The sequence below is a fragment of the Delphinapterus leucas genome, chromosome 10 (assembly GCF_059928025.1).
Source record: "Delphinapterus leucas isolate spDelLeu-1000000601 "Yukka" chromosome 10, BTC_Dleu_Yukka2, whole genome shotgun sequence".
Lineage (NCBI taxonomy): Eukaryota > Metazoa > Chordata > Mammalia > Artiodactyla > Monodontidae > Delphinapterus > Delphinapterus leucas.
The window spans coordinates 33,660,932-33,684,226 of NC_143138.1; the positions used below are offsets into that span (position 1 = coordinate 33,660,932).

The following is a 23,295-nucleotide window of genomic DNA, read 5'->3' on the forward strand; positions in this document are numbered from 1 at the left end:
ACTCCAGGGACCTCTAGAGCCAGGATTTCCTGACCCTTTTCATTTATGATACACCTTGCATTTGCCGAGACCCACTGGAAACCCAGTCTGTTTATCCTTCATGTTTCCAACTTTTGAGTACAAACACAGCCTGGCTGTTTCTTTACTTGTTTCTCCTTATGGTTACCAGTAATTTCCCCGGCCATCTCTCCAGTGAAAAATTAGGAGAGGAAAATGAGAAAGCCTAAGATATGTGTCCTTTGGCCCCTGTCACATGGGTTGGGAAATTATTTCTTAGGTCAGAGCCCAGGTTTTATCTACTTAGGGAGTATTGTTTGGTCTTGAAGTGACTTATGAGCGCATGTGTCTACTTTACCCTCTACTGATCCCCCCAGCACACACACACACACACGCGCACGCACACACACGCACGCACACTCATACACACTCACTCTGTCTCCTGCTCTTCATTTTCTCTCTCAGAATTTTCCTGAGCTCTCCATGAATCTGCATCCAGCATAGCTGGGACTATATAGTTCTGAGATAATTCAAAGGGTCCTAAATCTGCTTCTGGGTCTTGTGCGTAGGACTGTGGGTTGATAACCCCAAGATGAGACTATCTGAGCCTAAAGGGAACTATGCTGGGTGTGTCGAATCCCTGGTGTTTGGGTTGGATATTTCCTGCGGGGCAGCCCTGTGCTAGAAGGTGTGTGTCTTTGCCTCAGGGTTGGGGAAGAGGGGCACGGGGGGCAAGAGGCGCACGAGAAGCAGACGACCTGTCCTGGCCCTCGCTTACCCTCCGTCTCTGTTCTTCTGGTCCCCAGGTGGAGTATGGCCCCTGTGTGGTAGCTAGCGACTGCTGGAGCCTGCTGCTCGAGTTCCTGCAGAGCTTTCTAGGCAGCCACACCCCAGGGGCTCCCACTGTGTTTGGGAACAGGCACGACGCTGTCTACAGCCCAGCAGACACCATGGTCCAGTACATGGAACTCTTCAACAAGATCCGCAAGCAGCAGCAGGTGCCGGTGGCGGGGATCCGTTAGTGACTGGCAGCTGCCCGGCTGAGCTGTCGCCAGGCGGACTCCACAGGAGGAGCAGGTGCTGCACCCTCAGGCCTCTGGACCCCAGAAACCCAGGCCAAACGGGAAGGTTTTCCTCCCTCTCTAGTTCCCAGCTGTGGCTTCTGTTCTGGGGCTCTGGACTCCCCTCGCCTGACCCTCACACACAGCCCCCGACAGGTGTTTCAGCTGGACTTGGCCTGTCCTCAAGAACAGTAATTACGAAGAGTGGAGCAGTTTGGAGCTTTCCTGCTCTAGGGGAAAAGATAGGATGGGGGTGTCCCTGCCTCGTGAGGGTGGGGAAGGCAGTCTGTATTGCTAACTACTGGGGATTTGGTCCAGGACCACAGTGGACAGGCTGCAGGTTGTGTTTGGGTTGGGCTGTAATAAAGGCCTCTCCCTCTGCTCAAAGAATGTGGCTGGGCCCCTCCTGGAAAAGGAGTAAGAGGCACAGCTTACTTGATGGTTATCATTTTCTGACCTCTTTGCTGAGGTGAATTGTGAGTTCACTTTTCTAGGGTGTTGCCTGAGTCCTTTGAAGTCTTCCTCTGGACATCTTTCCATTCTGTTGTGAATTATATTAAGGCACAGGCTAAGGTGCTGTAACAAGGAGAACCTAAAGTACAGTGGCTCTTAGAAGTTTATTTTTCTCTTTTCTAATAGTACAGAGGTAATCAAATGGTCCAGGGCAGATTGAACTCCACAGGGTCATCAGGAACTTGGTTTCCTTCTGTCTTGTTCAGCCACCCCTAGGGTGTTGTCCTTGGGTGAGTCAAAGTAGACATTGGCTCCATGTCCACATTCCACTGGGGAAAGAGAGAGAAAGCAGTTTCTTTTTTAAAGGACATGACCTGGAGTTGCTTAAATCACTCTGGCCACATCTTGCTGAAAGGAACTCTGGGACATAGAGCCTCTTATTTGGGTGGTCATGTTCCCAGTTAAAACGCTGGGGGTTCTGTGACTAAAAGATGAAGGAGAAAATGGATGTGGGGACCCAGTTAGTAGCCTCTGCTACACGGAGCTCAATGGATGTGCCCAGGAATGTTCTTAGCTGTTACTTTGCAGAGAGTACCCCTGTAAGCAAGCCATTCATTTATGAGTTGGACTGTGATAGGGCTGATGCGAGAGCCACTTTAGCTGGATTAGTCACACGGGAAGTCACTTCCACACGCCTTGCCTAAGTCTCAGCATCAAGACCTCTCCAGTTCTCATGCGCCCAGAGCTTAGGGTTAGACAGTTGACCTCGTACTCACACTGTGCTTCATGCTTTCCTGCGCTCTTTCTCATCTCATTTGAGCCTCCAAGCTGCTCATTTGACCTCCATTGTCTGCCTACCCCACTCCTGCTGCAGAAATGTTCAGTCCAGCTAGCATTTAGATACACAGAGATGGTCTTAGGAAATATATTAATGTACATACTGCAGTATTGTCCTCAAGGATACTGTCCCTCATTGAAGGCACCTAAAGAGAAATTGTTTTCAGATCTAAGTGCTCAGATCTAAAGCCTCTGTAACAAGAATCATGCAGTGGTCATGTTTCCCTTTTAGCTTTGGCTGGCAGGAAGCTCAATTCAACTTTCTAACTGTAGGACCTGTCATTTGTGTTTCTTGTTCTCACCTCCCCCTGGCTTCTTGTTTGTTTCTTTGCTTTGTTTTTACTTTTTTAAATGGAGGTATGTTTTAGATATTATTTACACATAATAAAATGCAGAGTTTTTTTATGTTTTTGGCCTTCTGATTTATGTTTGCTTTTGTCTAGATTTATCTATTTGTATTTTTCTGTAGGCTGCCTCAAATTTTCTATGAGATGAGATAGCATTTTGAACATAATGTGTTCCCGAAAATATATAGAAATTGAGTGTGGTAAATGTAACCCCAGACTTATGCATTATAAGGAGGGGTTCCTTAAAAACTAAAAAAGTAGTATAAACTCCCTAACTGTCTGTGCCTTTTAGACATAACCTTCACTCATAAATTTCCAGCATACTTCACTTTTGTTCTTTTCCCTTATCTTGAGCACACATTTGACCAAGATTTAAGTCCAGTAAACACCAGATCAGGCTTTAAGAATTGCCACTTTTTGTCCATCTTTGTCCTTTCCGTCAGTTAAAGAAAGCTTATTACTAAAAAAAGGCGGGTAATGCAATACATTTTTTAATTTAACAAATTCAACTCCACTAGCAAAGTTGCTAAAACTGAACTGGTGACTAGTGGGAAGGGCCCAAATGTCATCCAGCTTTTGTATGTAAGTCTGAATGGGGCTTTCAAGAGTAGTTTAGGGTTGTCGGTGTACAGTTTTTGAAAGTTCAGGTTGAATGAAAGTTGAGGAGCATTTGTATAAAGGGAAAAGAGGCATGGTTATCCTCATTTTAAAAATGAAAAAAACTTAAACTCAGCTAGTAAATGGAGATGCTGTATTTTGGTTTCAAATCTGACATTCCTCCTTTTACACTAGACTGTCTTCCTGTCACTCCTTCCTTTGCTTCCGGATGCCTTACCCCTCTCCCTGTCTGTAGCTACCCCAAAAGAGCAGAAACCAGGACATTTCTGGGATTCTGCTAACATGTCACCTTGGTGGGTACCTTTGTCAGAGTCACATAGAAATCTGCCAACCTTGACTGTCAGAACCATGCAGGGCAGCTTTAGAGTTTACCTGGTTCTCCTTCACTGTAAGATGGGGAGGCGGTGGCTCCCAGGGGGGGTCATGCTGAGAGGTGAGGCTGGAGTCAGGACCAAACTTCAGACTCAGGACTCGTGGCTCCCAGCGTGTGACAAAAGGTGGCGCCTGGACCTCTGTGTGGTGCCAGGTGATTTTAGGTGGAATGTGGAATACATTTTTGTTTTCGTACTTATGCCTTATTCTAATGTACATTAGAGCAAAGTATAACTGGCACTTTATGTCTTAGGATGAGGGTAAGTACGTTTTTTTAAGAAGAGTCCACTTAAAGGGAACTGTTAAGTTATAGTGCAGGTGATACCTGCAAAAGGCAAAATCTGGAGGAGGAAGGAGGATGCTAGAGTTTGGGGAAACACTAAGTTTCGTCCACTTCGTGTATCCATTGATAGTTCCTGCTCTTTCCTCCTGTGCCGTTCTGATTCTCTGTACCTGTTTCCACGCTGCCTCCCGCTTGCTTTCCTCAGGTCTTGAGTACCAAGTCGTCACGTGTTCCCCACTGTGTATTGGTGTCACTGCTCCACTGAGGGAATACCTAGGGACTGGCCACTCCTCCCCACCACCAGTTCTGCCCCAACCCACTGTGTCCAGTGTTCATTCCTCAGGCTTCAGGATGAGTGAAAAGTTTTCTCTCCGAATCCTGGAGGGAGGGTGCGGGGAGCAGAAGCGTGTCCTCCAGCTGTCAAAAGTTGAGACTTAAAATATGGGAAGGGCTCTAGGCTGAACATTTTGAGGACATTCACAGTGGATTTAGAGCCAGGCAGGACTGATGTGTGGCCTTTCCCTCACCACAGCCTCCCTTTCCATATCTGCTGTTGTCTGGGAGCCTTGGGCGGCAGTCCCCGGTCACAGTTGCTGTGCGGAATGGCGACCGGCTGGGTTACAAGTTTGGTCCTCTCCTGGGGGATGGCTGTCTTTGGCCTTCAAACAGTCACTTGTGGAGGGGATTTTCCCCCAAGGTGAGAACTCTGCCATTGTGTAGAGCATTCCAAAATCAGTCTCTTGGGTTAGAAGGGACCCTTGAGGTCACACAGTTTGACCATCATTCAGTATTCACATCTTTACACCATCCCTCCCAGAGATCATGCAGCATTAGCTTGGCCTCATCTAGGGAAGTCTGTTCTCTGTGTATTTCATTTTTGTCATTACCTCTGAGACAAAAAGCAAAGCAAAGCATACCTGTCCTTTCCCTTGCAGGTTGTGGAGACTGTGTGGTACTTAATGAGGGAGTAGACCATTAGTTGGGGCTATAGTATGAGCAAGCCATGACTCTTCAATGCACTGTGGGTTCTCAGCCCCTGAGGGGAGCCTCAGGAGGCCTAAAATGCCTTGAAAGTGGACACGGCTTTGTGTATACGTGCAGTTTTCTGGGAATAGGATTTATAGGGTTCATTAGAGTATTTCAAAGATCCATGGTCCAAAAAAAGAATCTCTAAAGCGAGTACATTGTGAAGGGAAAGAGCAGGAAGACAAAGATAAATCAGGTGTGACATACATCCGGCTGACTTACTGCAAGCGAGACCTTCCACTGACTTCTGAATCCTCACCTCGGGTCCCATCTCGGGATTTCCCTCCTTCATTTTATAGGTCTTCAGGCCTTTCAGTCAGTTTCTGGGAAGCTGGACTGTGTTCCTGCTCTTTTCTTTCCTATAGGTTCCTGCTTCTCATCTTGTCACTACATATACATACACACAACCTCTCAGAAATGAGTAGGAGCAAATATGTGTGAAGCAATCTTTATAGTACTCTTTGTGGCCCCAGGCGTTACTCTTCCATTATGACACACTCCATGGGATCTGAAAATTATCCTGTTGTAATGGCATTTTGCTTAATGAGCGTGTTTTCATTTTTCAGGATGGTGTGATTGATGAGGCAGAGAAATAGTTCCTTGCCTCTGTGATGAAATTAGCAAGTTAAAAAAAAGGATTCTTGGAACTCTCGGGGCAAAGATTCCTAATTCTCTTGTAGTCTCTGTTTTATTCCCTAACATATCCCTGCCCCATCAGATGGCATAGACCTGTTTTTAAGGTTAATCTGAATTCTACTGAGTTTTCTTTGGAGGCTTTAAAAAAGAATTTAGGGACCACATTTGTATATCCTAGATTGTCCCAAAGGCAGAAGTCAATATCGGACATCTGTTGTGTGGGAAAGGCAAGGCTAGGAATGTGGAGGTGACAGGTGTTTCGAGGCAGCCTACTAAATGGAAGAGAACACTGCTTTAGGAGACAGATGTCTGCATGCTAGCCATAGTGCTGTCCCTAACTTGCCAGGTAACTTCAATCACGTTGGCCTTTCTGGATCTCATCTGTGTAGTGGGAGTAATGATGCCCTCTTTCCGTATTTCATAAGCTTGTTGAGAGGCTCAAGGGTGAATAGATGTAAAGAGTGCTTTGGAGGCAAGGTGATGCTGTCTCTGCTCTTGCTTCTTTTTAATGGTGCTAAAGGTATTGTGTATAGTTAGGATGTTTGAGATAGGAAGCTATAGGGTTATTACTGCTTGGTAGCAGGTTAAAATTCTCCTCCAGTGCAAAGGAAATAGTTGTAATAGAGAAGAAGCAATGTGGAGAGAGAGTCCAGAGAAAGTATCTATCATACAGGTGTATTTTTATAATCAGTGAGATCAGTGAGCACAGTTGTAGGGACCATTTCTAGAGCATGGAAATATATTTTTAATATTTACTCATAGTGTTGGGATTTTACTTGTTCTCCTACAACCTAACGGAAAAGAAGCTGAGCTTTAAAAAAAAAAACAAAAACAAGAGTGGGGTAGAAATGGCTATATTTTCTTTGTGTAACACATCCATCCCTGTTTCCCCTCAACCCCCAAGCCTTAGTTGTGCCTGCTTCTGAACTGCTTTTTGGGTGCCAGTGTATATGGTGACTGAAGAAAGTTGTGTCTAAAGAAAGTTCAGTGTTCCTGATTCTATTTTCCATTCCTCATTGATGAACCACTGAAGCTCTTAACCCTCTAGCTACAATAAAACTTTTTTGTTAGCTATCTTGCACAGCCTTTTCATATTTGAATTATCTAAAATAGCCTTCTTATTCTTTCTGCTTCCATCTGATACACAATTCTCAAACTTTTTGGTATCAGGGTTCCTTGATGCTCTTAAAAATTACTGAGTACCCCAAAGAGCTTTTGTTTATGTAGGTTATATCTATTGGTACTTACCTTATTAAAACTTATTTATAATGAAAAAGGAAAGTATTAATTCACTTAAAAGTAACAATAAACACATCACATGTTAACATAAGGAAAATATTTTAATGAAAAATAACTTTTTTTTCAAAGAAAAGACTTAGAAGAGTGGCATTGTTTTATATTTTTGCAAATCTCTTGAATGTCTGACATAATAGAAGACAGTGGATTCTAATACCTGCTTCTGCAGTCAGTGTGTTGAAATTTGTTGTTTGGTTGAAGAATATGAAGAAAATCCAACCTCACACAGATGTGTAGTTGGAAAAAGGGAGAAGTATAGTGATACCGTCTTCCGATAATTGTGGATGTTTTTTGATACTACATCACAGCTCCGCTGAAGGTTAGTTGCAATGTGGAATCTCAAATTCTATCAGTGAACTTTTTGTACTCTATTATATTAACATTCATTGGTTTATTTTGCACTTTGAAGGGATCTTTTACCCATACACAGTTTTGTAGCATCATGCATTGGTCATCTTGGAAATATGCAGATCTTTTAAATGTTGACACATTTCATTTTGCAATATCAAACAATCATATTTGTTAATATCACCACCAATCTCATCAGAAAATTCTTGGGGAGCTATTAAGCCCACAGTGGCAGATATGTTTTCGAAAATTCTAAGTTTTGCCTGAGAGCTTGAGTTTGATCAATGCTGTCAGGCTCAATTTGTTTATTTTTGAGAAAGTATCTTTCGGATACCCAAGGCTGAATGACTAATTTATCTGTTAGTTGTTCTTCCAAGTAAAAATGGTATTGCATGAATTGCTACTTCAGCTCAAAATTCAGAGAAATTGCACAAGTTCTTTTCCTCAAGAAAAACATTGTAAGGAACAAAAGTGCTTTATGCCTACATCCACTTAATCACATAGAGGAGTATTATTGAAAAAATTTGTTCTTACATAAAACAAATAGTTTTTATTTTAGTGCTTCATCAAGGACTTCCTTAAAGTGACACAGATATTATTTTTTCCTGTGAATGGGTGGCAGTGAAGAATACCTTGACTGCTAGTACAATTTAGTGCCATTGGTTTGATTTGTGTTAAGGCAGCAGCAATTTTACCCATTGTGACTTTTGTATCATTAGTGCAAATGTCATCACAGTGACAAAGGCAAGTAATATCTTATTACTATGAAAATAGTTTTGATTTCAGGGACCCTCCTGAAAAAAGTCAGTAGCTACCAGGGCTCCGCAGGCCACACTTTTGAGAACCACTGGTCTAATACGTACTCAGAGCACTGAGAATCACCACCCCCATTGCTATTTTGAGAGCACCCCTTCCTTCAGAAGTCTTAAGTGGCTCCAGAACACTTCACTCAAAAAAGCACCTATAATGGTGTCATGTACTTTGTTAGGGAAATAACATTGAATAAGATCCAATCTTTATTCTCCAAGAATTTTCTCGAGCGGCTGGGGAGTAACAGGAGAAAATAGATGAGTTATAATGTAAGATAAGAATTCCTTAAAGAAAATTATGTTAAAGGTGTTAGACAGCAAAGGGAATGCTAAATTTTAGGTCTAACTCTGAGCTCTTGAACCACATGGCAAATCCTCACCAAATCAGTCAGTCAACCACTAGGTCTTCTTTCATCAAGTCTTAAAAGCCTAAGTTTGGAAATGTTTTCACAGGTTTGGCTCCGGGCATTGCAGATTCTTGCTTACACATGCACATGCTGTTTCCCCCTTCTTATTTTATTTGTTGTTCTTTGGCTTTTGTTGCTTCTCTATTTCATATTTACAGGTGTGTAGCTTTGAGCCAGTGTAGGTGGTAACACATATGTTTATTTCTTTTCCTTGCCCTTGTACTTAAACGTAAGCCTTTACCTGTTTTGTTAGCCTTGCGTTGGGTGATGTAACTGCTGGTCTTATTTGGAGGAAGACCCCCCATCCCAAGCTGTGTCAGGGCAATGCACCCAAGAGGCTGCTCGGGAAGGAAGCCTTTTCTTAGACTGAGAAGATTTGTAGAAATAACCGCTATTCTATTTACCTGGCATCTCCATCCCCACGATGTGCCGAACTTCAGTTTACAGCAGCGAAACTCTTAGGGGGATTTCCATAAAACAGCTGAATTCCGACTGGGTCATCAGTGGCAAAAGTCAGACACGTGCTCACTCGCCTGGGAGCCAATAGTAACTTTTGCAAAAGCTGCCTCAGGAAACCCCACAGTTCGGAAGCTGCATCTTTCGGACACTGAAAAATAATAGTCTTTTACCAGAACAAAACAAAAACCTAGACGGGATAATGAGAAAGGCTTTTCCCCTTGGCATTGGGAAGCGATGTCAAAGACGCTCCATCCAAAAGGAGTGCGGGGAGCTACCGTAAAATTCCTTTACAGTTCCCGCGGGCTAATGGGCTGGGGAGAAGGGGGCGGAGATGGGCTCGGGTGAGTCTCTGGCCCTTTAAGGAGGAGGGTCAGGCGTAAGACTCTGTACCTTTAAGAGTCTCTTTGTCTGGAAACCTCCGTATTTACCCTCCTGTGCTTCAACCAAACTTCGACCCGCGATTCACAACGCCCCTCTACGCCGCCGCCCCTTACGGCAGGCTTAAATCGGCCGCGCGTCGGTGGCTAACCCTAAACTTGGCAGCCGCGGCGCGAACCCTCGGAGGGGATGTCTGTGTCGGGTCAGGGCCCAGCGCTGCGCCGTTGGCGCAATGCGGGGCCCGGGGGCGGGGCTCCGGCGGGCGGGCCAATGGGTGGGCAGGGGGCGGGGCCGTGTTCGGTTGTCTCGCGCCCTGGTGACAGCTCGCGCGTGCTGATGATGGCGGTAAATAGAGGGGGGTCAGGGGAGGGGGCGGAGGAGGTGGGGAGGCAGCAAAGGGGATAGCTCCAGGGGGTGGGGGGACGAGGACCGGGGAGGGCGCGACGGCCAGGGAGCCCATTCTGAGACTCGGAGGCGGGGACAGGAGTCTCCGGCACACTGGCCCTCCCCTTTAAAGAAGCAAAACCTCACACACCGGGTGAGGGGCGACAAAGGCGGCGCGCGCCTCACGGGCGGGAGGAGCGGCGGCAGGGGGCGGGACCGCGGCGCCGGCGAGCTGGGGGCGCCTGGGGCGAGGGCCGGCGGGAGGCGAGAGCCGGCTGTCCGGGAGCGCCGGCCCTTTATTTTGGCGGGGTGGGCGACAGCTGGGTTTGGGGTAAAAGCTTTGAGGGGAGAAGGGAAGGAAGGCTTGGGAACGGTTGGGGGAAACGGGTCTGTGAATGAGACGAGGAGGATTAAGGGGAGAAAGGGTTAGAAGGCAGGGAGAGGAGTGAGAAAAAGCCAGCCAAGGAGGTTGGAAGGAGGCAAAACCCAGGGTGGGTGATAAGGAAGCCGGGCCGGGAGTGAGGTTAGGAAGACAGAGCCTAGGAAGACGGCTCCTCAGCTTAGGTGTGAGAGCAGGGGTTTGGAGGGGAAAGCTCTGAAGGGGATGGTAGTGGGGTGAGGGTTACTGGGGTAAGAGTTGCAAGTGGAAGGCAAGGAGGGGCAGAGCTGGGGTAGTAGTTGGGAGCAGAGGACAGAGAGTGATTAAGAGCCAGACGTGACAAGGGTGTGAACTAGTGCAGAGCGAGATGAGCTGAAGGTCTAGGACCGGCGGTGGGTGGGAACTGCGAGGTTCTGAGAAAGGTATGGGTTAGTGGGTGGGCAGTGGGTGTAAATTCTTGAAAGTGAGGGAGGGGGAATGAGACACCGGGCTAGAACCAGGTGGAGTTAGGAATAAGTGCGGTGGGAGTGGAAGGGTGAAAGGAAATAGAGATGAGAGATGGGGCGTTTGTAGGACAATTCGGGGACCAGAAAGCTGAAAGGAGAAGAGGGTGAGGGTGTGAGAAGTGATGACGGTCTGGGACAGGGTAACTGGGGAATTGTGTTAACTGACGAGGTTCAGCAAGATCCAAGGTACAAACAGGGAGGTTAAGAGACAGGGTGTAAAGCGGACCAGCAGAGGAGCAAGGAAGAGGTGGGCCCCAGGATTTAAAGGATGAGATGGGGAGTGAGGGAAGAGAACAGGGTTAAGGGCAGCTTGGGGAAGCCTGATGGATGTAGAGCTGGGGTAGACTGCACAGGGGTGGGAATTAAGTGGGCAGTTGGGGGAGATGCTCCTCGTGGATCAGGGCAGAGACGCTGTAGTGAAGGATCAAGTGTAGGGAGCCTTTGGTGCAGAAGAGGAGGAACCATGGTGAGTGTAAAGAGACCTAGAGATAGGAGCAAAAACCAAAAAGTAACAGTGAAGGTAGGGGGTGAAGGAAAGGAATTCTTTGTTGAGAAGAGAACTGTGAGTGTGTTGAAACTGTGAGTCCTTTTGTCCATGAAAGTAGGATATTCCAGAAACCTCTTTCTCTCTTCAGGGAATCTTGAATCTGCTTCCACCTTTCATGGCTTTTTAAATCGACTTTTCATGTCCACTTTGAAAAGATGAGACCCATTTTGATTTGATTTTGTTCTCGTATGAATGATGAAGCATCAACTGGGTGCCGAGAAGCTCTGCATTTCACCACTGTTGTGATAATGGGGAAATGGGTTGTATTTCCAGTGTGGTTGTGCCTGTCTGGTGTGACAGTGTTGTGTTGTAGCAGTGTGATAAATGACAAGCACTGGGCAGTGCTTTATCGATAGCCTTTTCATTTTCAATGGGGAGCACACTGTTGTTGAGATAGAGAAAGATGAAAATCTTTTTGTTTTGTTTGATCAACCAGATTTCTGCCTAATTGTTTTTGGTGGCTGGAGAATATTGAGAAATCATTTCAGAGAAAGGCGAATAGCCAACCAGGGAAGTTTGCCGGGGATGACATTTAAATCGGGGCAGTGAGGACACCTAGTTCCTAAGCTACCTTTAGCTTTGTGTGGGACTCTTTATACTGTAGTAGGGAACTCACCCATTTAACAAAAATAGAATAAAGAAAGGGAGGTTTAGAATAGTAGAGGATTTTAGAGTGGGACTTACCTTTTAGGTTAAATAATGGGTTTATGGGTAATTTTTATCATGAAAAAACCTCTAAGATAATGCAAGCTGGAGCCTTGGACAGCTCCACTGCCTCTCCTGTTTTGTAGTTGTGAATGAAAAAGATTAATATTTTCTAGAAGAAGCTTTTGATTTTTAAGACACTTTTGGAAATTAAAAGGAAGATAAGAAATTTGGGACAAAATTTAGGTTATTCTTAACCAAGCATTTTGTTTTGATGATTTTTATCCTGAAGCTTTTACATTTAGCTAAGAATATGAATGATTATTTGCATTTGATGGTGGCAAAGATAGCATATAATGTACTTAAGAAAAAAATGGAAAATATTCTCGAGACTTATTTGAGGTTATTTCGTTAGTGTAATTCAGTTACACAAAGATGCTTTTTCTTCAAAGTTGTGTAAATTTTGGATTGCTGCTGTTTTGTGGGTATTTGTATAAACGGCAAAGATCAAATGGTTGATAGCATCTGTGATAGTTAGCAAAGATTAGATTTTGATTAGTGGATATCAGAGACATTGGTTATTAATGTATTTTAATAATTTAGCATCTTAAATCTTTCTGGATGCAGCTGCTATGTTCATGGATTCTAGATTCTGTTGGGAGGTGTTTAGGGCGACTAGATTGATTTAGCAGTTTAACAGGATTTTAAAAAATTACTATTTTTCCTTCTAAGTTTCAAGAGGATTAGTCTGAAATGTTAACTTTCAAGCTGAAGAGTAACTTTGCTGTGAGGGACCTGTTTCTGTGAGATGTGTGCGCATGTTCCCTTCATTTCTAGGTATGTCTGGCATTGCTAGTAGGTTGTGCTCTACGTGTGGTATTGCCATATTTATTTATTTATAAATATTTATTTATTTATTTTGGCTGCACCGGGTCTTTGTTGCAGCATGCAGACTCTTAGTTGTGGCATGCAGGCTTCTTAGTTGTGGCATGCATGTGGGATCTAGTTCCCCAACCAGGAATTGAACCCGGACCCTCTGCACTGCGAGCGTGGAGTCTTACCCACTGGACCACCAGGGAAGTCCTGCCATTTTTATAATGTAATTGTTTTGTACCTGATATCTTTACATAAATTATTTTAGATTTATTTGATAATGATGAAGAAGAAAATATAAACTATAAGCTAAACAAAGGGAAAGTCCGTTTGGGTCATCGTTTCTGTATGCTGCCATAGTGTGTTAAATCACCACTTCTTGTTGTGAGTGGTTATTTCTAAGTGGATATTTCTTTTTAAAAAAAATTTATTTATTCATGTATTTATTTATTTTGTTGGGCTGGGTCTTTAGTTGCGGCAGGTGGGCTCCTTAGTTGTGGCTCACGGGCTCCTTAGTTGCAGTATGCATGTGGGATCTAGTTCTCTGACCAGGGATTGAACCTGGGTCCCCTGCATTGGGAGCGTGGAGTCTTTTTTTATATATATATAAATTTATTTATTTTATTTATTTACTTTTGGCTGCGTTGGGTCTTCGTTGCTGCACGTGGGCTTTCTCTAGTTGCAGCGAGTGGGGGCTACTCTTCGTTGTGGTGTGTGGGCTTCTCATTGCGGTGGCTTCTCTTGTTGCGGAGCACGGGCTCTAGGCATGTGGGCTTCAGTAGTTGTGGCACGCGGGCTCTAGAGCGCAGGCTTAGTAGCTGTGGCGCACGGGCTCACTTGCCCCGCGGCATGTGGGATCTTTCCGGACCAGGGCTCAAACCTGTATCCCCTGCATTTACAGGCGGATTCTTAACCACTGCGCCACCAGGGAAGCCCCGGGAGCGCGGAGTCTTAACCACTGCACCACCAGGGAAGTCCCTCAGTTGATATTTCTAAAATTGAAAATGGACAGTCTTTTAGTACAAATAATACTATTTATCAATAAGGAATCCAGTGATAAATTTAAGCTTTATCTTCATTTGTTCATCAAGTAGAAGTTGGCACCCCTGCTCTCACACCTAAGCCGAGGAGCCGTCTTCCTAGGCTCTGTCTTCCTAACCTCACTCCCGGCCCGGCTTCCTTATCACCCACCCTGGGTTTTGCCTCCTTCCAACCTCCTTGGCTGGCTTTTTCTCACTCCTCTCCCTGCCTTCTAACCCTTTCTCCCCTTAATCCTCCTCGTCTCATTCACAGACCCGTTTCCCCCAACCGTTCCCAAGCCTTCCTTCCCTTCTCCCCTCTACTCAATTTACTTTATTTTGACTACAATCTTATTTGCTAAGCCGAAAACTTTTTTTTGACTGCATTGCGTCCTCGTTGCTGACCGTGGGCTTTCCCAAGTTGTGGCAAGCGGGGGCTACTCTTTGTTGTGGTGCGCGGGCTTCTCATTGCGGTGGCTTCTCTTGTTGCAGAGCACGGGCTCTAGGCGCATGGGCTTCAGTAGTTGCAGCACGCAGGCTCAGTAGTTGCGGCATGGGAGCCCTAAGGCTCGTAGGCTTCAGTAGTTGTGGCATGCAGGCTCAGTAGTTGTGGCTCACGGGCTTAGTTACTCTGCGGCATGTGGGATCTTCCGGGACCAGGGATTGAACCTGTGTCCCCTGCGTTGGCAGGCAGATTCTCAACCACTGCGCCACCAGAGAAGTCCCTAAGCCAAAATATTTTAAGTTTATATATTCAACAATAGGTTGTACATAATTAAATGTTTTTCTGGTTAATTGTAGATTCTTTGGATGGGAAGAGACCTTGAAAGGACCTCTAGTTTATCCTTCAACTTCAGTCAGTATCCCACTTAAATCATTCCAGGTAGATAAAAATGTATCCTATTTGTGTAAATCTTTGTAGGTACTGTTTTCCAGCATTTAATTATTTTCTCTATAAGGACAGTGTCTTCTGTCTAAGCAGAACACAGTACAATATTTGTTTGTTCTCTCTTGCCCCATTCTCGATTTTTGAGTAAAAATACCTGCTTACTATAGTATTAAGAAGACCCTGTTTCTTTGTAAACTCAGTAATAGTAGCTACCCATGTATAGTGCTTTTGTGCCAGACGCTGTTGTAAGCTCTTTGCAGATTGTAACTCACTTACTTCTTACAGCAATCCAATGAGGCCAGCACTATTACTGTTCCCATTTTACATGTGTTGAAATACTGGCTCCTTGAGGTTAAATGACTTGCCCGGGGTTATATTCAGACCTTTCTACAGCTACTTGTTTGATAGTTGATAATCTTATAGTACGGATAATGCTGTTTTTTTTGTCAAGTAGTAACTAAATGATACATTTAATCTTTCTTTTTAGTTTATAAAGTAGAATAAGGTGGGGATGGGATTTGAACCTTGGCATTTTGTGGGCAGTCTGCTTCTGTATTACCTCTGCTTGACTGTTGTGAAATGATCCCCCACCATGCTTTTCTCCACATTATTTTAACCCTAACCAGTTTTGTTTGCCAATCCTTAAATTAGCCCTATGGTTCTGTTATTAACTGTTTCTCAGTTCCTTCCTAGATTGGAACCTGGGACAGTTACCAGTAAGGGCCATATTTCGTGCAAAGATTACATCACGGTTCTTACATGCTTGTAATTTTTTGTTGCAAAATTGTATTTATAAAACAAAACAACCCCAAATCAATAAAATGCCTAATTGCATCACAGTTTAATGAATTACCTTTTTAGCTAGAAAAAGGCCCTGGACTTTTCCTCAGTGGGCAACAGTCTCTCATCTGCAAACCTGTATGATACATAACAAGTCCATACAGGTTTGCAGATGAGAGATTATTGCCCATTGAGGAAAAAATGGAACTCAGATTTCAGTGTGGCTATCCATAGGCAAAATCTGTTCAGACTCTTGCTGATTTTTTCTATCTTCTCTTTATGTGTGCCTATGCAAGCAACATACTAAATACTATTTATTCATGCTTTAATTTGCTTAAATAATTGATTCACTTTTTTTTTAAGACTTTAATTTTTTTAGAGCAGTTTTAGGTTCACAGTAAAATTGAAGGGAAGGTACAGAGATTTCCCTGCCCCAACACATGCATAGCCTCCCCCCGCCCCGTTATCAACATCCCTCATCGAAGTGGTTCATTTGTTACAATTGACCTACTCTTTTTTTTTTTTTAATGTATTTATTTTTGGCTGCATTGGGTCGTCTTTGCTGCGCGCTGGCTTTCTCTAGTCGCGGAGAGTGAGGGCTACTCTTCGTTGCGGTGCGCGGGCTTCTCATTGCGGTGGCTTCTCGTTGCGGAGCACAGGCTCTAGGTGTGCGGGCTTCAGTAGTTGTGGCGCACGGGCTTAGTTGCTCCACGACATGTGGGATCTTCCTGGACCAGGGCTTGAACCCGTCTCCCCTGCATTGGCAGGTGGGTTCTTAACCACTGTGCCACCAAAGAAGCCCCGACCCACTCATTTTTCAAAATAACTAACAATTAGGGTTTCTAAGTGCCCAGCATGAGCTAAGTAGGTAAATTGTTTGAAACTCAAAACAACCCTAGCAGAAAGCTTTTTTGTTACTACTCAATTTTTTTCTGACTTTGGATTTTTTTACAATGTTTCAAACCTTATAGAAAAGTTGCAAAAATGATACAAGGAACTTCTATATACCCTTCTTCAAATTCACGAATTGCTTTTTATTTTGCCCCATTTGCTTTATCATTTTCTCTCATGTGCATATATTTAAACAAGTAAATTTGAAAAAAAAAATGGATATCAAGGCCTTACTTTTAAAAAGAAAAGGGAAGAATGTTTTGAGTACATCAGCAAGTTGGTATGTGTTTGATTTTAGTCAAGCATGTGAAGCAAAGGAATCTCGAGGTTGGATTTGGAGTGGATTTTGTCATTTTATGGTTTGTTGTCTTCACTGTATTTTGAAAACCATCCCTCATTAGCAAAAGCTGTCGTGGTCTGCCCTTTTGTAGGGGACCTCCTTAGCGCCTGGCATGATGTGGTCACACACAGTGGGTCCTCAGTATATGCTAGCTCTTGATGGTGTATGGGTGATTATTATGTGAAAACAGGAGCCACAGCGCTGTTCAACACCATGACTGAGACATATGTAGGTAAAATACATATTTTACCTAAAGATCCTTATGTTGCTTCAAGGAACTGGAAAAGATCTAAGTGTAAAATAGACTGCCTGAGGAATATTGCTTGCAATTAATACAAGTAGGTTTGCCTTATGGTAAGGAGATGAATATAAATATCTTAACATTCTGTTACCTCCCCCCAAAATTAACAGAAATTTGTGGAGTCTTTTCAGTTGTCGTGATATAAGGAGATTTCACTGACCCCCATTCCCATTGCCCCTCCAGCTCATCCTCGGTCTTTATTAAAATGGTGGCCTGTCTGTTTGATAAAGGCATGACCTGCAGAATGAGGCCTGTCTGATTTCAGTGAAAGGATTATTAACTGGATTCCAACAAATGTAAAATACAGCAGTTGAAGCCACCTCCCCTCCTCCGTTAGGTGATCATCAAAGCTATGAAATATCGCTCTGTATTAAAGCTGATTGTAATAATGAAAAACACTTTGCTCTCATAGGATGAGAAAATTACAGATTATTTGGAAAGCATTCTTTCCAGTCGTGTGTTATTGTTCCTGAGACATGGGCAGTTTTTAAAGACTATAATACTGTTCCTTTGCCATTTACATGTTAATAGAAGTCTGAAAAGTAAGACACTCTTCTGAAATTTTCAGGGTTGTTTTTATTATGTGTCAAGTTGTAAACAGCATTCTGTGACAGGTATTTTCTCTCTTTTCTTCTATTCAGCTAATTAGTAATTTACACTCTAGTAACATCTCTTTCAGCCTCGCTGTGTGAAAATGCCTGCTACTCTGTGCCTTCTATGCAGCCTGGGCTGGCAAATGATCAGGGGCAGATGTTGGTTAGCATATCAGAAGGATCAGGGATAAAATTTATTTTTGTGTTGTATTTTTATAAACTTACAGGCTTTTGTATCTGCCCTTCCCCTGCCACACCGTCCCCCGCTCCCTCCCTCATTCAAACAGAAATGTTATGACCTCCTATAATCCAGAGCTACTGCCCTTGATTCAACTTTGGATTGTTTTCTATTCTGTCTCCCACCCTCACCCCCACCCCCACCCCCACCCCAACACTGTGGGATTTAGGGGGGATTAGCAGGGCAGTCTGGCATAGTTTAGAGCCCAGGAAGCTGGTCTTCACTGCTCCCTCCCATCGACAGAATACAGAGCTTTTTGTCATTGTCTTTAGAAACCAGCAGTGCTTCTCTTGCTGGGCAAGTTATGTGAGGGGTGGGAGGGCAGCACTGTTGCTAGTGAGTTAGGAAGATGCTTTTATATGACAGTTGATTCTCTCCAAAGGAAAGATAGGCCCTACTTTTCTGTCAGCTTTTTCAAAATGCAGCCTGAGTGACCAAAAGACAATTTACAGCTTGCCTCTAGCACTTTGTCACATTGGTGTTCTGCTCTTTCCTGCCCCCACTCTGTCTCTGTCTTTCAGTCTCTGACATGGAAAAGATGATGTGTAGTATCTGTCATGTGTTCACTCAGATAGGCCATGTGGGCATGTTAATGTAGCAAGAGCTTTTGACTTTGAAATAAAGTCTTAAGTATCAGTTTGTTCTGTGAAGAATATAAATTTAAATTGAGAATTAAAGGAAGGGCAGAGAGGGGTTTACTGATTTATCAGTTCTGAGCCAAAACCTTTCTAGAATGCTAGATAATTTGTGGTACTTATTTTTTCAGTTATGGATACTAATTTATCGGGATAATAAGGTCAAAATCCCTGTTAGAGCTAATTAGAGTCTCCCTGACAAAAATTGTTACCTGGAGGTGGCCACAAAGAAAATCAGGTGAGAAAATGTGTGAATAGCTCAGTTCAACCATCTTTGCTAGTAGCATTATAATCATAGACATCTAGCCTTTGACAGTGAATCAGCGTTCATGAACAGAGGGCATCTCATTTATGTTAGCATTCACTGAGTATGTGGGACTCTGTTAGTGTTTTGTTTTCATAATCCAGAATGTAGAATGTTTCTATGGTTGGCCATTGCTAACATTTACTTTTTTTACTCTCCTTTTTCTATGTTCTAACCACCTGTATCAATTGTCTTAATTATATTGGATGTTCGTGGTTAGATATTGATTACACTCTTGTGCTTTAACATCTAAAAGAGGTCAAAGGTCAGATTAATAAACAACATATGAAAAAGTAAAATATCAAAGTGGCCTGATCACACAGGGGTGTTGTGAGAAAGTAAAAATAAGAAAGTGAATGTATGACTGGGAAGTTGAATATACTCTTTTAAAAGAAACATTTCTAAAATGTATGGCATAATGTGAAGAACTGATAGCAATGAATTTCAAGTGAAAGGTAAGGATCGTGCTTTAGTGAAGAGATCAGACTCATTTGTGATGGCGTCATTGTCCACTCCATGCTAAAATCCCAAATTGGTTAAACATTACCAGTCTCCCTAGTTATACTGTTAATGTGCTTCTTGAATTATTTTTTTTCTCCATAGGCCGTTCAGCTTAGCCTACAGCTAATAATAAGTTCCAAACCTATTTAAGCTATAAATTCTAATTCTACTCATTTAAATAAACATAACATAAAGCATAAGTACCACTTTTTTACCTATTAGATGAAGAGATTAAACAAGTTGATGATAGCTAGTAGTGATGAGGGTGTGGGGAAATTGGAATTCTCACACACTACTGATGGGAACGTAAGTTCCCTTGAAGGTAAATTTGCAATGTCTGTTGGAATTTTAAATGTGCATACCCAGTGACCCAGAGATTCCACTTCTAGAACTTTGACCTATAGATATATTTATACACGTGCATGAAGAATACGAGTACAAAGTTTTTCTTTATAGCATTGTTTGTTCCTGCAAAAAAATGATGTCTGTCAGTTAGGGACTGGTTAAGTAACGTATGGTGGGTCCATACAACGGAATACCATTAAGCTAGTAGGAATGCAATGAATCTTTATTTGCTGATGTAGAAAGATGTCCATTGTTAACTTTTTTTAAAGTCACGTTATAGGACAATAAATATAGAATATTCGTATTTTTGTAAACTGTTAAGGAGTGCTGTTGAGGTGTTCCCTTTTTGGGGGGTAGGTACTTACTTTTTACTCTTTGTACTTCTATAGTGGTCACTTTTAATAAGCACGTGAGGAAGGGGTTAAGTGAGAACATTTTCATGAAGGAAACTTCCGTGATAGTAAGGGAGGAGAAAGAAGCTGGCTAGAGAAGAGAACTGCTTGTTTCATATGAGAAAGGATATATGAGATATATCAGTCAAGTTTTTAAGTAAGAAATGAGGACTGGAATGGCAAGAAGAGGGGATATAGTGGAAGTTGAGAACATTTGGTGGAAATTTTAAAGGCAGTGATAAAGAGCTTGCATTTGATTTGAAAAATGATCTATAAAATGGAGATGATAATAATACCTAGTCCACTGGGTTATTGTGAGGACTGAAGTAAATAATGCATATAAAATATTTAGAACAGTGACACATAGTAAGTGCTCAATGTTAGCTATTATTATTGAATGAAAATACATTATCTTTTGTAAGCCAGAATAAATTAATGCGTTGTCTTTTATTGTGTGCAGTGATGATTCTGCTAACCCCACTGACAGACATGTAGTTTGGGTTTTTTTACAGTAGTATTGGTGGTTGGCCTAACCATTCCTAGTCTTCACCTTTGATCCTCCCACCTACTAACACTTAGTATCAAAATCTGAAAACTGAAATCTGAATACAATTTTAGAGCTTTAGACATATGATGTCCTACCAGTTGCTATTGGGTTTGTTTACCAATATTAGCATGTATACTAGCTAACATTTGGGGCTTGTAAAAAGAGGGGAACAGGTAATTTGGGGGGAAAACATCATTTTCTGTGCCCATGGGATATGGAATAGATATGTCACTTTGCACCGAATGTGTTAATCAGTTTTTGTTAGCAATGCAGTGTAATGAGCATATTAGCTACAGCACCTTCATTGGCAGCCAGCAGTCTGCTTGTGAAATCTTTTAGAAAACAGAAATCTGGCGAGAAGTATTCCTGAGCAGTGGAAATATCTTTGGGGGGAAAATAAAGTAGAAGAACATTTTCTACCAAAAAGAAATTGTTTCACTACTGTGAACCATGAGAAAAGTTGTTTTACTTGTGGGCTAAGATGTGACGACATAATTTTTTACGGCTTTAAAGTGAGTTCTTTTCGTATTTCGATTTTTCATTTAAGTTTGTTATTTAAAGAACTTCAAGGTATATTTACATTTGATGAAAAATATTGATAAAACTATTTTAAGAATGGTGAATTTCTCATTTTATAGTATATATTCTAATGTAAATTATTTTCCCCTTCCACTTTCAGTTAAAACATATCTTTTTGTTGTTTTTTAAAAAAATCTTCAGCTGAAATAACAAAAGTTTATATTTAAGCACAGCACTTGGCACTTAAGAGGTGTTCAATAAGTTTTTATTGAATAAATTAATGTATGCATGAATGAAAAATATTCTGAATTTGGACTTTATACTCTGTGATTTGGGCACAGCCTAGCATTGCTGTATAAAGGCCTTCTGTTCAGCTCCCGTTTTTATGCCCATTTTCCTCTCCCACCCCACAAGCACCCTCTCAAATGTGTTTGACATATGTCCTTGATTCTATATGCATCTTTATAAGATACTTAGTGATTTTTGTGTGTGTATCTTTAATTCTGAAATTGCTCATTATACCATGCTGGCATAGAATTTGGCTATAGAATTCTCCCTGTAAAAATGCTGTAGATCTTACTCTAGTTTTTACTTTTTTTGTCAGCACTGTTTTAAGATCTGTTTGTGCGTATTGGGATGTACTTTTAGCTAATTGCTCCTAACTTCAGCGTGGTATTCCGTGGTGTGTATCATTCCCATAGTGATGGATGCCTAGGCTACCGCAAACAATGCTATCAATAAACAGTCTTGTCCATGTCCATTATGGACACATTTGCGAATTTCTTTGGGATACAGACTCAGGAGTGGCATTGTGGCATAAGTATTGTCAGGCTGCTGAATGGTTGTATCACTTTACACCCCACAGGCGTTGCACATTCCCCACCTCCCCAATGCGCGGTATTGTTCACATTTCTAATTTTGGCCATTTAATAATGTCTCATTTTAATTTGTATTTTCTAATTACTAGTAAGTTTGAGCATTTCTTCATATTCAAGTTAGCAATTTCCCTTCTGTGAAATAAGCATGAAAGATTGAACGTAGTATTTTATTAACTTTTTTCAAGCTGGAGGAACTTTTGGTTATGCATTGTATTTTGTAAGATATTAGTATATTTTCTCAAGCTTCAAAAAGGGAAGAATATCATCCTTATGCAGAATCTTAAAGTATTGTTTTTCTTCCTGATCCCGAGATGATGAAACAAACTTTTTTCTAAGTATTCAACTTAAAAGCTATAAAGTATGCTACAGTTAAAGCATCTTGCTGATCTATTCTCAGTGTCTTCATGTATGCTAAACATTGAGAGCAAGTGTTTTTGCCAGAGTAGATTCTGTGGGAAAGTGCTTCATTGTGTTAGTTAAAAAAAGAAAATCTCCCCTGGTCAAAAACCAGTAGACGATTAGCAAAAAAATCAGATCCAGCTGCTTCTCCCTGTTTATAGTCTCCCTAGATGTCAGGAAACTGAGTAAATAGCAGGCAGCACCTTCTCTAACTTGCCTTTCCATGAAGAGCCCAGCACTTGATCGAGGAGAACCATCTTAGCACTCATTGAATATAAGCAGATAATATCAAAAATGATGAACAGATACCATATTATACTCCTCATTTTTCTATGAAAGGGCAATAGAAAATATGGATGCTTTGGTTTTTAAAGTGTTTGTGGATAGAGAAAAGCATATTTCCTAATTGAGATGCCACTTCTCAGGGTCTTCGAGAAAGTTGGGCAGCCGTTTCAGATTTGCATGTGAATCTCACTCCTGATAATTTCAGGTCTCAGGAAAGGAGGAGTGACTGATTTAAAATGCCCTTTCCTTGTTCAAACAGGTTCACAGTATTTGTACTTTCCTTTCCTGAGGAAACAATGCAGTTTTTAAGTGTTTTCATTTCTGACCAAGATGTGATACAATCAGATCGTTATGTTGACTTTGGTTTAGCATCTGCCTGACTGAGTGGAAAAGGAATTTTAATTTGTGACATGATTGACGTAGCCATAAACCATGAACTTTTCCCAATAATACCATAATATGTTAAAACAAATTACTCCTTTTTCTCTTTTTGCTGGTTTTGTGGTTATGTCTTTTGAGTAAGTTTCTATCAGCAAAACATTTTTTCCTGCTCTTAATTTTTTTCAAACTAAGCCACACTGTATGCTAAGATGTAGAGTTTCCCAAGTGCTTTGATTTTGCTCTGCCTTGAAAATTACTGTTTTTCTTTCATTATTTTTTTCCTCAGAAATCTTGCTTGGAAAATTATATTTTTAGATGTGATTTTAAAACGTTACTTTTAACCTTTTAAAGAATCTTTTAAAATTTAATATTTATCAGTGCTAAGTCTGAATATAGC

General features: G+C 42.1%; 1 protein-coding gene across 3 annotated transcripts in view; it reads left to right on the top strand.

The window, feature by feature from the left end:
- Positions 1-23,295, top strand: part of MED20 (mediator complex subunit 20) — a 54,512-nt gene that overhangs the window by 8,210 nt on the left and 23,007 nt on the right. For 2 of the 3 annotated variants that reach the window (XR_002645753.2, XR_016394619.1), the window contains exon 4: positions 804-1,074. Coding sequence is in view for 1 of the 3 variants with exons in the window: in XM_089918757.1 (XP_089774883.1) it covers positions 804-1,019 (216 nt within the window). In the remaining 2 variants the exon portion in view is untranslated. Of the gene's footprint in view, positions 1-803; positions 5,638-23,295 lie in introns of those variants that run through there. The other variant, XM_089918757.1, reaches the window with a different exon arrangement.